This window comes from Diutina rugosa, assembly GCF_008704595.1.
Source record: "Diutina rugosa strain CBS 613 chromosome Unknown scaffold15_size221551, whole genome shotgun sequence".
Lineage (NCBI taxonomy): Eukaryota > Fungi > Ascomycota > Pichiomycetes > Serinales > Debaryomycetaceae > Diutina > Diutina rugosa.
The window spans coordinates 54,585-67,415 of NW_022995055.1; the positions used below are offsets into that span (position 1 = coordinate 54,585).

The 12,831-nt window shown below is 51.2% G+C and overlaps 7 protein-coding genes across 7 annotated transcripts; 3 read left to right on the forward strand and 4 right to left on the reverse strand. All coding sequences in view use genetic code 12, as the record gives it.

Annotated features, from left to right (window-relative positions):
* Positions 1-135: 135 nt before the first annotated feature.
* On the reverse strand, positions 136-387 carry DIURU_000107 (uncharacterized protein; the record flags this gene model as incomplete). Its single annotated transcript, XM_034153573.1, has 1 exon — positions 136-387. One exon carries the CDS (start codon positions 385-387, stop codon positions 136-138), a length of 252 nt encoding a protein of 83 aa, XP_034015052.1.
* Positions 388-995: 608 nt separating this feature from the next.
* DIURU_000108 (uncharacterized protein) lies at positions 996-2,009 on the forward strand (the record flags this gene model as incomplete). The annotated part of the gene is made up of 1 exon (XM_034153584.1): positions 996-2,009. One exon carries the CDS (start codon positions 996-998, stop codon positions 2,007-2,009), a length of 1,014 nt encoding a protein of 337 aa, XP_034015053.1.
* A 48-nt stretch (positions 2,010-2,057) lies between these two features.
* Positions 2,058-3,311, reverse strand: CHT4 (putative chitinase; the record flags this gene model as incomplete). The annotated part of the gene is made up of 1 exon (XM_034153595.1): positions 2,058-3,311. One exon carries the CDS (start codon positions 3,309-3,311, stop codon positions 2,058-2,060), a length of 1,254 nt encoding a protein of 417 aa, XP_034015054.1.
* A 2,522-nt stretch (positions 3,312-5,833) lies between these two features.
* DIURU_000110 (uncharacterized protein) lies at positions 5,834-7,699 on the forward strand (the record flags this gene model as incomplete). Its single annotated transcript, XM_034153607.1, has 1 exon — positions 5,834-7,699. The coding sequence occupies one exon, from the start codon at positions 5,834-5,836 to the stop codon at positions 7,697-7,699; it is 1,866 nt and encodes a 621-aa protein (XP_034015055.1).
* A 477-nt stretch (positions 7,700-8,176) lies between these two features.
* DIURU_000111 (Frag1/DRAM/Sfk1 family protein) lies at positions 8,177-8,842 on the forward strand (the record flags this gene model as incomplete). The annotated part of the gene is made up of 1 exon (XM_034153618.1): positions 8,177-8,842. One exon carries the CDS (start codon positions 8,177-8,179, stop codon positions 8,840-8,842), a length of 666 nt encoding a protein of 221 aa, XP_034015056.1.
* Positions 8,843-8,893: 51 nt separating this feature from the next.
* On the reverse strand, positions 8,894-10,453 carry DIURU_000112 (uncharacterized protein; the record flags this gene model as incomplete). The annotated part of the gene is made up of 1 exon (XM_034153629.1): positions 8,894-10,453. The coding sequence occupies one exon, from the start codon at positions 10,451-10,453 to the stop codon at positions 8,894-8,896; it is 1,560 nt and encodes a 519-aa protein (XP_034015057.1).
* A 518-nt stretch (positions 10,454-10,971) lies between these two features.
* SRD1 (Srd1p) lies at positions 10,972-12,486 on the reverse strand (the record flags this gene model as incomplete). The annotated part of the gene is made up of 1 exon (XM_034153640.1): positions 10,972-12,486. The coding sequence occupies one exon, from the start codon at positions 12,484-12,486 to the stop codon at positions 10,972-10,974; it is 1,515 nt and encodes a 504-aa protein (XP_034015058.1).
* Positions 12,487-12,831: the final 345 nt, after the last annotated feature.

Consider the following 12,831-nt stretch of genomic DNA (forward strand, 5'->3'; position numbering starts at 1 on the left):
GACAGATTGAGATGAAAAATACACTTTGAAAATATGATACAAGTTTTCAATTCATGACGCATTCGATTAGTCAAAATAAGTAGTCGCCAGCATCTCAGTATGTGATGTTATTAGGGCTTTGATCCTAGACTGATATTAGTTGGATTGTGAAGGAGTTTGTGGCTTCAGTTCGGAGTCAACAGTGGTAATATCTCCCACCACCAAATCAAAGTCGGCGTCGATGGCGTTGATCGCTTCCATCGCCAATAAGTGGAACGTATCGGGGTCATCGTCATTACTAAGCTGAGATTGAGCACTTCTTAACCAAAACCGTTTAACGATAACGATCAGGGAAATGAGGGCTACGACCATGATTGAAGCCCACCCAATGGTGCCAAAGTCAGTCATCGTAGTCTTAAGTGGTAGTAGTTTAGTACGAATTTGATTTTACTGGGCCCATATCTAAATTGCTACTACGCCAATCTACTCGTCGCCATAAAAGGTTAGTGGAGGAACCCTTTATTTGGGAAAAAGATTACTTGTATCATGACATTGACGTCTGTGGCAACGTTAAAATTTTTCACTGAATCCTATGACATGAACTGAAAAGGCGTCTGATCTCGACGCGGGGCGTGTCCACCGTACCCCATCATCAACGCGTCTGTTAGGACTTTGATCTCGAAGTTATCGGCAACCCAAACGATAAATTTAATGAAATCAAAGCTTACAAATTCGATACTATCTACATTTTTCTAGATCAAGCGACGAATCAATAAAATCACCAAGCTCCAGTAGTACACTAGATGAGCGGACCACATCCCGCGTTCCCTTGTCTCTTCGTTCAATCTAATACTCCATTCTACAAACTTAAAGCCTACCTATATCCAAACTACCACCCTCAGACACCACCGACGCCAATTGCCCTCGATCCCGCCCCTCAGCCTCTTTTTACTGCCAGCCTCCGCCACGAATATCACCAGCGAAATCTGCGAATTTCGTGCGACTGAACAACTGGCATGTCGACGCTTTCGAGACGGCGCGGAGCCAAGGCCACCAGCGAGGGGCCCCAGCTGCCGGGGACGCCTCGCAAAACCCTGATTGACGAGACCACGGGCGACGACCACAAAATCGGCTACGACGACCAGGACATCCGCGACCCTAAGGAGTTGCACCAACCGCTCTTAACCTTGATGGAGGAAGTGTTGCTCATGGGGTTGAAAGACAAAGAAGGCTACCTCAGTTTCTGGAACGATAACATCCTGTACGCCCTCCGAGGGTGTATCCTTTTGGAGCTCACTTTCCGCAACCGCATCACGCTAGTCAATGACCCCGCCCGCCGCAGGTTCGAGCTTAGCGACCGCCTTGTCGAAGTGATCGATGCTACCCCTACCGGCGAAGTGCTTTTGGACGAAGCGCTTAAAATTATGAAGAGTGACGAGCTGAACTTGCTGGTGACGCTGTGGATCGACTTGCTCTCGGGGGAGACCTGGAACTTGATGAAGATCAACTATCAACTTAAACAAGTGAGAGAACGGTTAGCGAAGGGGCTTGTCGATAAAGGGATCTTGCGTACCGAAAGAAAAAACTTCATTTTGTTCGACATGGCCACCCACCCCGTCGCCGACAAGATGCTGAAGGAATACATCAAAAACCGGGTGTTGGCGATGTTGACCCAGCGTACGGTGGAATTGGACCCCGTGTGCAACCCTCAGTTTGAAAAAGATACGAGTTGCAAGTACCTCCGGCTGGTGGCGCTCATCTGTGGCGCCTACGCCGCCAACGTGTTGGAAAACGTGTTGATGCACTTAAACTACGACAAGCGAGATCAGGCGTTCGCCCGTGCCGACGAGATCCTCCAGGACTACTCGGAGTCGCCGTTCAACACCAACCACGCGTCGCCTCTTGGCTTGGGGCAAAACTTGGGCCAAGAGATCTCTCGCGAGTGCGCCGAAGCCGGGGTGCTGGAGCTCCAACTCGAGCTTATCGCCGCCGTGTTCTCGGTGTTTGCCCGCATGGACTCGATCTTGTAGGGAAATTCGTTTATAATTTACCATCCATATACACATAATTCTTATGATTTATCCAAGCCAGTTGGGGGTGTGGTCGAGTTTCTCCTGGCCCCCCATTTCCCGGAAGAACGTTTGCACCAACAGCGTTTGTGGATCTTTAGTATCACCCGCCAGATCCCACCACATGCCTCCTCCAAGCCCGTTCAGCTGGATATAGCGAGCTTTGATCCGAGTACACTGGACGTCGTCATAGGTGATGAATAAGTGGGCCTTAGGATCGTACACCAGAGCACCGACTTTGCGGGGGTCCATGTTCTGTTGGCCAGGAATGAGTTTATTGTAGTCGACGGTGTCCTGGTCCACAGGAGGGTTGGGGCCTCGCTCTTTAGTGAAGGGGGCTCCGATGTCACCGGTGGCAGCACCAAAGAAGTTACGGCCGTAAAGGGGCATCCCCATCACGAGTCGTGACGGGTGGATGCCATGCTTGATGTAGTAATCAATGACATCGTGACAATTGAGGGGGTTATCGCCATTGTCTCCGAAGAGGTTAGCGTGATAACCAGTCTTTGTTGACCAGCCACCAGCAAAGTCGTAGCACATGACGTTCCAAAAGTCAAGGTAGCGATCAATGCCTTGAAAGTCGAACTGGGCAAGCTTATCCATGCCTGCGGGAGCGGCAATCAGTAACGAGAGCCCCGGGCGAATACCATCAAGCTCGCGCCGAATCCCCGCCAAAAGTTCAACAAACAGCGCCATCTCATGTTTCTGAGGGTACTCCCAGTCAACATCGATGCCATCAAACTTATACTTCTTAATAAAATCACCACACAGAGTGATAAACGCCTTGAGCTTATCCTTCAGCGCCACCATCCCCTGGAATTGACCCTCGGTGGCCCACCCGCCAATCGAAAGCACCGCTTTAAGGTGGCGGTGGGTCTGTTTGAGCGCTTGGAGCTGGGCAATGCTTCCTTCCACTTTCTTCAGCGGATCGCGAGGATCAGCCATGGGAAGCTGCAAATCACACCATTCATCAGTAAATTTGAGTTTGCCAGTGTTAGCATCAATGTGGCAGAAGGCATAGAACACGTGGGACACCTGGTCCACGGGGATGTCGGCGGCAAAGTGTTTGCGAGCGTATACCAGCCAGTTGGCGAAGTAGACGACGTTTTTGAACCCATTAGCCGTCGGAGCGGGACACTGAGGTGGCGGGTGAGGGTGTAGTTGGGGAGCCGCCGGCAGCTGCTTTTGGTGATCGAGCAGCGCCTTCTGCGCCCGGGGATCAAGCGGTTGTTGGTTGTGTTTATGGCGGTGGAAGAGTCCCATGGCGCGCACCCAGAGGCTGACGACGAGAAGTAGTCGAAGGAGCATAAAGGTAGCGGCAGCCGGAGCTCACCGCTCGGAGTCAATCGGAGATTCCGTTTTTAGCAATCGAGGCTGTGTAGTTTCTCCAGGGATGGAAAATGAGGCTGGGTAAGAGAAGGCGTAGCGGACTTCTGTAACGTAAACACAGCCACCCCCGCCTATACATGCGCACGAGACCACGAACTACCTTGGTCTATAATAAAGAATTTTCGATGAAGGCATGAATTGATTATCTTGATCATCAACCAGCGTTTTTAGGTTTTTTGGTGACGTTATTGCGGTTGACGGAATTACCATTATTGAACGCTAATTATCTGCTTTACCGAGAAGTATGCCGCAGGAGGGTTCGACATTTCGTGGCACAGATGAGGATTGGCCGAGACGATACCGCTCAAGATACTATCGGTCACGGCCAAAAATCTAACTTTTGCTTGATCAATACGATTAGAAAAATGGACTATACTACTATGGTGTACCGATGAGTCGCTCGATAACCCCTGCGTTGAATGATAGTCCCTGCGTGGCCCTCGGCTAGTTCCTGGCGATACGTCAAACGAAGGCAGGCACTTAACCATCAAACGATGACTTGTTTACTTCTTGAGTTTGTTAATATAATTTTTTGCTGTCGTTAATGGGGGGAAATAATCTCAAAGATGGGTGTAACATGGGTGTTACTGACAATGCCTTAAAAAGCCATCCTAACTGGATTTCAATTACAGTCAATCTCGCTTTGGAAAATGCCACCTTCCCATATTGAGTGAGTCTAATCAGATTACTAATCTGGTCGAATATCCAAGAATTGATGACCTCATATTAGTGTCGACTGCCATTAGTAAAGGGGATATTTTTGGGTTACAGTTTCTTGGCTCCAGAGATAATTATTTGCGTCCCCTTTTGCGCTTGATTTTGTGGTGTCGTGAGACTTTGTTATCTGATGAGTTGCATAAGATTTTGCGGCCAATATATAAGTTTTAGTAAGCCAGAGAGATCCACCTTCACTGGCAGCTGGCCCTTATATGCTGTAGTTAGTTTTCATTCCTCGAACGATCGATACATCGAAAAGATGACATTGGTCCAATCAAACCTCACTGTAGTAGGTCAAATTTTCATTAAATGCGCATGGTGAGCAGCAAATAGGCGGTTAAGGGGCACAGAAAGTTTGAATAAACCTTTTTCAACTTATTATCAACAACGTAGATCCGAATGACCGAAAATGATCGTTTGGATCTACACAACCTGATCAACCAAACGCAAAAGTAAGTCGTGGAAAGCGTGGTGGCGCAGTGGTAGCGCGTTGGGCTCATAACCCAAAGGTCCCTGGATCGAAACCAGGCCACGCTATAATTTTTCCTAATTTCTACGAAAGAAATTTTTCCGTGCGTTGGGATCGGTGGGTAATACCTCGGGTGTTCCCCTCGGGTCCTCTCACTCGTATTCACCAAGAACACTTGATGTCTCGTGAGTGATGTCCAATGCCCGCGTCCTTGCAAACATGTCCTGTTATGTAAATACCCGATTATCACGGAACACCAACCATCTCGTGTTATGTAAACACCGGGTTAACACGGAATGTGCAAGGGATCTGTTTCTCAGATCGATCGCTGGCTGGTACTTGGTGCATCAATCACGAGACCCACACTCCGAAGTTAAATAGTTGTAAATATCCTCTGATAAATTCGGAATCTACTTCCCAAACCTAACACCGTGGCATTTAGTCCTGGATGACACTAATTTGCCCAGTGGTGGATAACCATAAGGATCAGCAATGGTGATCCATCATTTCTTTTACTCAAAGCGCAAAGATCAAAATCTATGTGATGATGACAAACCAAGTTATTGCCACAAGTGTACCACAGTTTTCCGTTACACAAGCTCGGTCGAGGGTCATCGGTTGCCGGTAGTCATCTAGTGTCCGGTAGTTATAGGGCTAACGGGGCTGATAAATCAATCTAGAGCATCTCCACGCTGCGAGAGCCAGTGCCAAGATCTTTCCCGAGGCTGTGTGCCCTGTCTCCGGGTGATGACAAGCCCCTCGCCAACGTTCGGGTTATACAGTTGCGGGTGCTAGTTCTAGGCCCTCATTTGCGATCTCCCAACCAGACCTAGAAAATTATACTACGTGGGGGTGGGGTCAGAAGTTGACAGATGTGGGGGGTAAATACAGGTGGTGCGATTTACTCGTAATTGGATCAGTTGTGGCTGAGCGGATCCACGCAATTATTAAGGTCTTGGCCCTGATGAGTAATTAAACCCTTGCTGCAAGCCCCCAGCTTCTGTGCTTGCCGTTGACACCGGAGATGTGGGGCAGAGGGGTCTGGATGGGGACTTCGTATTTTCCGACACGGGTGACTAACGCAATATTTCCGCTGCTGTAGCTAATTTCTTGTACTTTCCCGGCATTGGGCTATGTGGGACGAGTTTTGTCCTTTACCACCGCTGGCTTAAAAATGACGGCAATCCCAAATTGATAATGGTATTAAACCATGGTTTGGGTTCACTATTTGGTGCTAGCGTCGACGGTATGCACGTTGCTGCCGCTACTCGTACCCAGAAGCGATGACGTCGACACCGGCTTCGCCAACCCTAACCAAGCCTATTTGAGACCGAATGTTGACGATGACGACAACCCCGGATACGAGCCGAAACCAGTGATCGACACCAATCCCAGGCTAAACGAGACGTTCAACAAACTCAAACCCCGCCTTGACCATGCGTTGGTGCGCCGCAACCTCCCCAATGACCCGCTCTTTTCCGAACAGTGGCACTTAAGCAACGGCATCGGTACCAATGACATCAACGTTACCGGGGTGTGGACTAATTACGGCATCCTCGGCGAAGGGGTTACCGTGGCAGTTGTCGACACTGGCGTCGACGCCAACCACCCCGATATCCAACCGCGATTAAATGCCGAAGGGTCTTATAACTTTTTGGAAGACGTTGATGACCCCACGCCACCCGGTAGTGGCGACGAACACGGCACGCGTTGTGCCGGTATCGTTGCTGCTGAGGCCAATGATGTTTGTGGCGTTGGCGTCGCTTTCCGGGCTCAGCTTTCGGGGATCCGGATCTTCTCCACCGCCACCGGGCGCTCATTACCGGCACGTCAAAAGGCACGGGCGTTGCTGTACCGTAACGACATCAATCAAGTTTATTCGTGCAGTTTTGGTCCTCCCGATACTGGCTACAATCTTCTGCCGATGGAAGCCGACGTCCAACGGGCGATCGTCCTGTCGTGTTTGGACGGACGTGACGGCAAGGGTAACATATACGTGTTTGCTGCCGGTAATGGAGGGCGCTTGGGCGATCTGTGCAACTTTGACGGCTACGCCAACCTGATTTGGACGATGGCGATTGGAGCTATTGACGATAAGAACATCATGCCCGAATGGGCTGAACTGTGCTCGGCGTTGATGGCTGTGTCTTACGGTGCTGGTGGTATTCGTACCACCGATATGGGTGGCGGATGCTCACTGACGTTTTCCGGTACACTGGCACTGACGCCGATGGTGCTGGGGATGATTGCGTTGGCGTTAGCAGCTAATCCCAATTTATCGTGGCGAGATGTGTTTTGGTTGGTGGCTCTGACAGCAGTACCGATTAATACTGATGACGGTACCTGGCAGGACACGGGGCTCGGCAAGCCTTACTCGCAGAAGTATGGTTTCGGTAAAGTCGATGCTGGTGCTCTTGTTGATCGTGCCATTTCCTGGGACAACGTCAACCCACACGCGTGGATCCACTCCGACTTTGACTACCCGGAAAACACTGATCTGGATACGGATATTGTCCGTACGATCACCATCACTGCTGACGACGTCAGAGTATCCAATTTCGGCCGAGTCGAACAGGTAACGGTATGGATCTGGCTCCGTACTGAGGTGAGAGGCGAGACTCGAGTGATGCTTGAAGGACCGCTGGGAGTAATCTCTGAGTTGGCTCAAGAAAGAGTTGATGATCAAAACCTGCGTGGCTTTAGAGGATGGAACTTTACCACAATGCAATTCTGGGGGTTACAAGCCGAGGGGGAGTGGAAGCTCCATGTGAAACTGGGGGCCGACGTCGATTTGCGGTGGTGGAACGTCAACTTGTGGGGCGAGGCTGCCTCTGACACCAATGCCCGATTTGATCTTGATCGCAATTACACCTGGGAGCGTAACCAGTTGCTCCGAGGACGCGACCCTTCTGGAAGTGTATCGATCGTGTCGAGAATCAGTGAAGCCAATACGCTATCGTTCTCCACTAGCGATCCCTCATTGGGACAGGATAAGTCGTTGAACGGGGTGGTGGCGCGACAAATCAGTTGGTGGACCCAAATGATATCTTCATGGGTGATGCTCCTCTTGATATAGTCTTTTGACGAATGTAACGGAACCCCTAAAATAAACGCTCTAAACTGTTTGCAACTCGTAGATACTTTGTCTCAAAATCTCTTTTCGTGGACACCACTATGAGATGTTTGCAAACACAACCCAAATCTTGTAGCTCATCACTTCCTCAGTTAATTGTACTTTCTGTTGAGACAAAACTTTCGGAGTAAAAGAAGCCATCGGGCAGGTTCGACTATGTTATTTTGCACAGATTGACAGCATCATATCATGAGGTCTTGAGGTTGATTCCACGGAGAAGTAACGAATCTTCCATGTCTTAGCTAAACTCGATGAAACCAGCTGATCATGAGCTCAGGTAGAAATCGTTCATTCATCAGCATATGTAATAATTCAAGGAACACGTGTAAGCAGCAATCGGCGTCAGTAGGATCGCTCGCGTGATGGTGCTTTGTCCTTTATATTTCTGCTACAAAACACGCGTTCCGCGCGGCGGTGCTCATGGTCCAGGTAGCCACGCTCAGCCGGGTCCACTGTGGTCTCGTGGCGTTGGCGTTTGCGACGGTGCTTGTCGTCGGCTGCTTACTCCATTACCAGAAAATCGTCACCAACGCCGACTATACCTACCCCGATGAGTGGTTCCCCAGCGTGCTGGCGACGATTGGCGACTGGTACCCTGAGAGAAACCTCTTCCAGATGCTTTTGGCCGTTGCCAGTGGGCCTCGAATTACGCTTATCCTCGTTAATTATACAGTGTTCTCGCTGACTATCTATTTAGCGGTGGCATTAGCCCGCACGGTGACGGCGGGAGGGTGGATATATGTCACCTCCACCGATAGCCATAACTGGCACGACCACGCCATGCTCGGGTACTTGCTCTTGTCCGGGGTGTACTATGGCCTCAGCATCCACCAGGCCCGTGTGGGGAGTCAATCTCCCCGACCGTTGCGACGTTTAGTGATGGCTTTTGCCGTCAACTTGGTACCCTTAGTATGGCACTATTATCGTCATAAAGTACTCCGGCTCCCTGGAGCGTACTCGTGGTATGCGATCTTCGAGTGGGTGGTGGTGGTTATCGACGTCACTTTCGATTATTACGCCGGGATGCTCGCCGGGCCAGACCTCAAAGTGGGCATTCTCCCCCAAACTCCAATCAAACAAGTGTAACCGAATTGGAAGAGCCATTCCCATTAATGATACAATTATAATACACGGGGCTCACACTTGCAAAAGCACACTGGGGTGGCCCAAGTAGCTGACGCCCACTTGCTTCAGATCACGACTCCATTTCAAGTCACACACCCCAACCTTGGGGGATCCGTGGGGGATGTCAATGGTATACCTGCCCACACACACCACTTTCTGAGCCGATACTCTTAATTCCCAAATGGTTACCCGACCGTAGTCATCAGCAAGCGCGAGGAGTTGGCCGTTGGGACTGAGATCGGCATTAAACAACACCGCTGGAAGCTTGATGGCTTCGCCGTCGCTAAATAGAGTGGCGTCTTTGTATAGTTGACACGAAATGACGCTTTGACCCAGAATGGTATCCCAGAGATTAAGAACAGCGTCCATCAGTACTGTAAGCAATAGCAGCTGCGATGCTCCCTCGGGCTCAAGCCAGAACATGCCGATAACCGGTGATGTGTGGAGAAACTTGGCGTTGTTTTGCGGCGTATTTAAGTCCAAACACTCTTGCAGCACCCCTGCGGCCCAGATCTTAATTATGTAGTCAAAATCACTCACGGTAGCCAAAAACTTCGAACTCGTATTGCGGATAATCTTCAGTATCGGGTGGTCGTGACCGTGTAACGAACCAATGGGGTGGACGTCCAAATTGTTGGAGATATTGTACACTTTTATCAGGTACTTGCGAGTGGTAACACAGAATTTGTGCTCGCTGAGCCAGCTGATGCAAACGGCGGCGTGTTTGTCGTCGCGGTTAGCGTCTCCTGTGCGAATCAACTTGATTAGGTTTAAGTTAGCGTCCCATAATGATACTTGATGGTGAGTATCCACCAGTAACAAGAACTGGCCCAGATCCAGCCATTCAAGCGCTAACGCTAATGGTGGCAGTCTCAGATCACCGGTAGCACCAAGGGGAGCTAAGTTTTTAAGCTTTCCGTCAGGTGACCACGACCTGAGTTCTCCTGAAGCACAGGCAGTGACAAGTAACGTCCCTAGGGGAACCCACGACACCATATTCACCAGATTAGCACCGCCTCCAGCCTGAGCTGGATGGGTGAGTGTCACCAGTTCCACTACCGCCAGGTGCTGGCCATTAAGCACCGAGATAATCGCCTGGGGGTTGTTTTCTCCACAGGCAAAGATCAGAAGCAGCGGGTGCCATGCAAACGAGATGCTGGGGGTGAATTCAAGCACAGGGCTAAGGGTGTTGGTGGTGAACAGTTCGCCGTTAGCAGTTTTCAGCCAGGTATCGACCTCCATCGGCGTGTCGGTGGTGCCATTAGTGTGTGGGGTTTCTTCCAGCTTTAGCGGTAGCTGGGGGTCTTGAGGGGTATGAGAAAGGCTTCCCATGAGGGTGAGAAGCTCGGGTTTACCCTCCACTTCCTCTTCGGTCATGGTATAGAGGATCCCCTTTTGCACCAAGTCGACGAGGGCTCCGGGAAATACTTTGGCCACCAACGGATTGTCGTCGCGTTCGGTGGCCCGGGAGCACTCCAGGTGCTTGTCAAGGGCATAGGCGGCGAGGTCGTAGCCCAGCTCCTGGAGATACCGCCACACCAAGTAGTTCAACTCGGTCAGACTTAGGGACATGCTCTCAACAGAGGTTCAAATGCGCGCACCGTGCTCACAAAAAGAGACAGGCCTAACGGAGAAAGGTGCGGGTATATATTCAGAAATACGTGTTTCATTGGGAATTGTGAATTGAAGATGATGTTGTGATGAGTATAGCATTTATTTTAGACTTGTGGGATGCGTTTATTGTGTCAACATTTGCCTAGAATTGATCGTGATGGGGACTAGACCTAAGATGGGTGACGACCTGCACACAATTAGGGGAGGAAATTTTTAACGGCTCAAAACAAACAGTACCACCAAGATGGAGTCGCACTAAACCAAATATGACTGGGTGGTCAATGATGCAACCAGATAGATAGAATCTCGTGAATTCATCTGACCTGATAAAAAAGAGGTTGATTGACAACGGCACATCGATTGTTTAGCCGAAAATTGATATCAGAAGGTTTAAAGCTGGTAGCCTTTCTTTTCTGATAATCGTCAATCTCTTCTCCTACAATCCGGTTAGTCTATTCATAAGTTATACTACATCATCAATAATACCCGGGGCGGTTTGCGGCGGGGGGCCGGCCAGCGGCCTGGGGCTTATAGCGTGCCGCTACCGGCACAAACCCGGCCTGGCGCCGGCGAGCTTGAGGGAACCCGAAGTCCGGGTTGCTGCTGAGCGCCTGTTCCAGCACCGTGGGACGCTGAGGCTGTAACTGGCCGTGGTAGGGCTGGCCCGGCATTCTCCCGGGCGACTGCTGCTGGTGGAACGACTGGTTTTGCGCAAACGCCAGCGGAACCACGCCGGGACCACCAGCACCGGGGACCACCCCCCGATGAGGTGGCGGCGCCGGCGGCTGTTCGTAGTTGGGGTTGGGAGCACGCTGGCTCACCAGGGTGAAGTCGGAGTCGGAATCCAGCGGGTAGCCGCCGTGGCCAGCGCCGCCCAAGTTGTCTTCGTCATCAAACTCGTCCAGATCAGAGAGCGGACGGGGTTGAGGCTGAGCCTGTTGCGGCCCCCACGAGCCAGTGGGATACGGCGTGGTGCCGGTGGTGGCAGCCTGGTTAGCTCCACCGACGGTAGATCTAGAGATGGGAGCAGAGGCACCGACGCCGGGTTGGGCGTTTTGAACGGCTTGGTTATGAGAGAACTGAGTCAGCTGACCATAAGCAGCGCCGGGGGTCACTCTCAGGGCTTGTTGTTGACCGTAAGGAGCGGTGGGGGTCACTCTCGGTGCCAGTTGAGGTACCACCGTCGCTGGAGCCACCGGCGGTTGCGTAGCACCAGTCAGGTCCACCAGCGACTTGTTGGTCAATTTGCTTTCCGTCAGGTATTTGGGCTGGCCGTTGACGGCGGCGACATTACCGGGGCGAGCCACCGCTTGCGGCTTCGGCTGGTAGGCAAACGAGCGGTTATCGTTGTGGTTGGTGTGTGGGAGACTGATGACGTTAGTGTGGACGTGGCCAAACTTATCGTCCAACTTCTGTCCGTCGTAACTGTTGGAGTTTTCGTCGTACAGCAGCGTATCGTCGCGGTCGTCGGCATCCTTTCTTGTCCCGAGGAACAACGAAAGGAGACCAGGAATAATGGCAATAAGGGCACACCCCGCAGCAGCCACGGTGAGCCAGCCAATAGCACTGACGTGAGGGTGGAACACAAGCACCACCAACACACAGATGGCAATCAGACAGAGCGCGGCAATAACGTTGAGCACCAAGCCGATAATACGCCCCACCCACACGAAATGGCCAATTAAATAGCCGACGACGGCAAAGAAGCTAAAGCCACAGGCAATGGGAGCAATGACAAACGCCTTGGCACAGTTAGTGCGCTGGTCTTGCGAAAGCACCCAGTCGCGAGGCTGGTTGGTAACATCACTAAAATGGATAGGGTAGCCTTGAAAGTGTTGCGAACTCGACGTATAGCCAAAGATCCCGTACTTGACGCCCAGGGCCTCGGCAAGCACGAGCGTCAGCGCCACGGGGCCGGAGATCAGGGCGAGGAGCGTGAACACAAACGCCGCCAATAGGAGCACGAGGGCCACGGTGTGGAAACCAATCATCCTCTAAGTTTGTAAGCGTCGTAACAAAGTTGCGATGGGGACCTCGTTTTCTTTTGGAATTTGGAGTTTTTTTTTTTTCCGTCGATCTGGGGGAAGCTGGTCGAGATAAATACTGCGCCGTGAGGTGCCACACATCCAGCCATGGAGCGATTACGCGCCGCAACGTCACCCTCACAGGTCGTGTTTTTTGGCAGATTATGAAGGAAATGGGACGTAATGCTTAGGGAAATGTGCTGATAATGTCACTACACTGTTACTAGTGACGAGATTGTTGTGATCACTGGGGTCCTTGGCCCCCTATTGTAGGGAATCATGGTGCTGGCTGGCCGTCTGTATGCGAGCCCC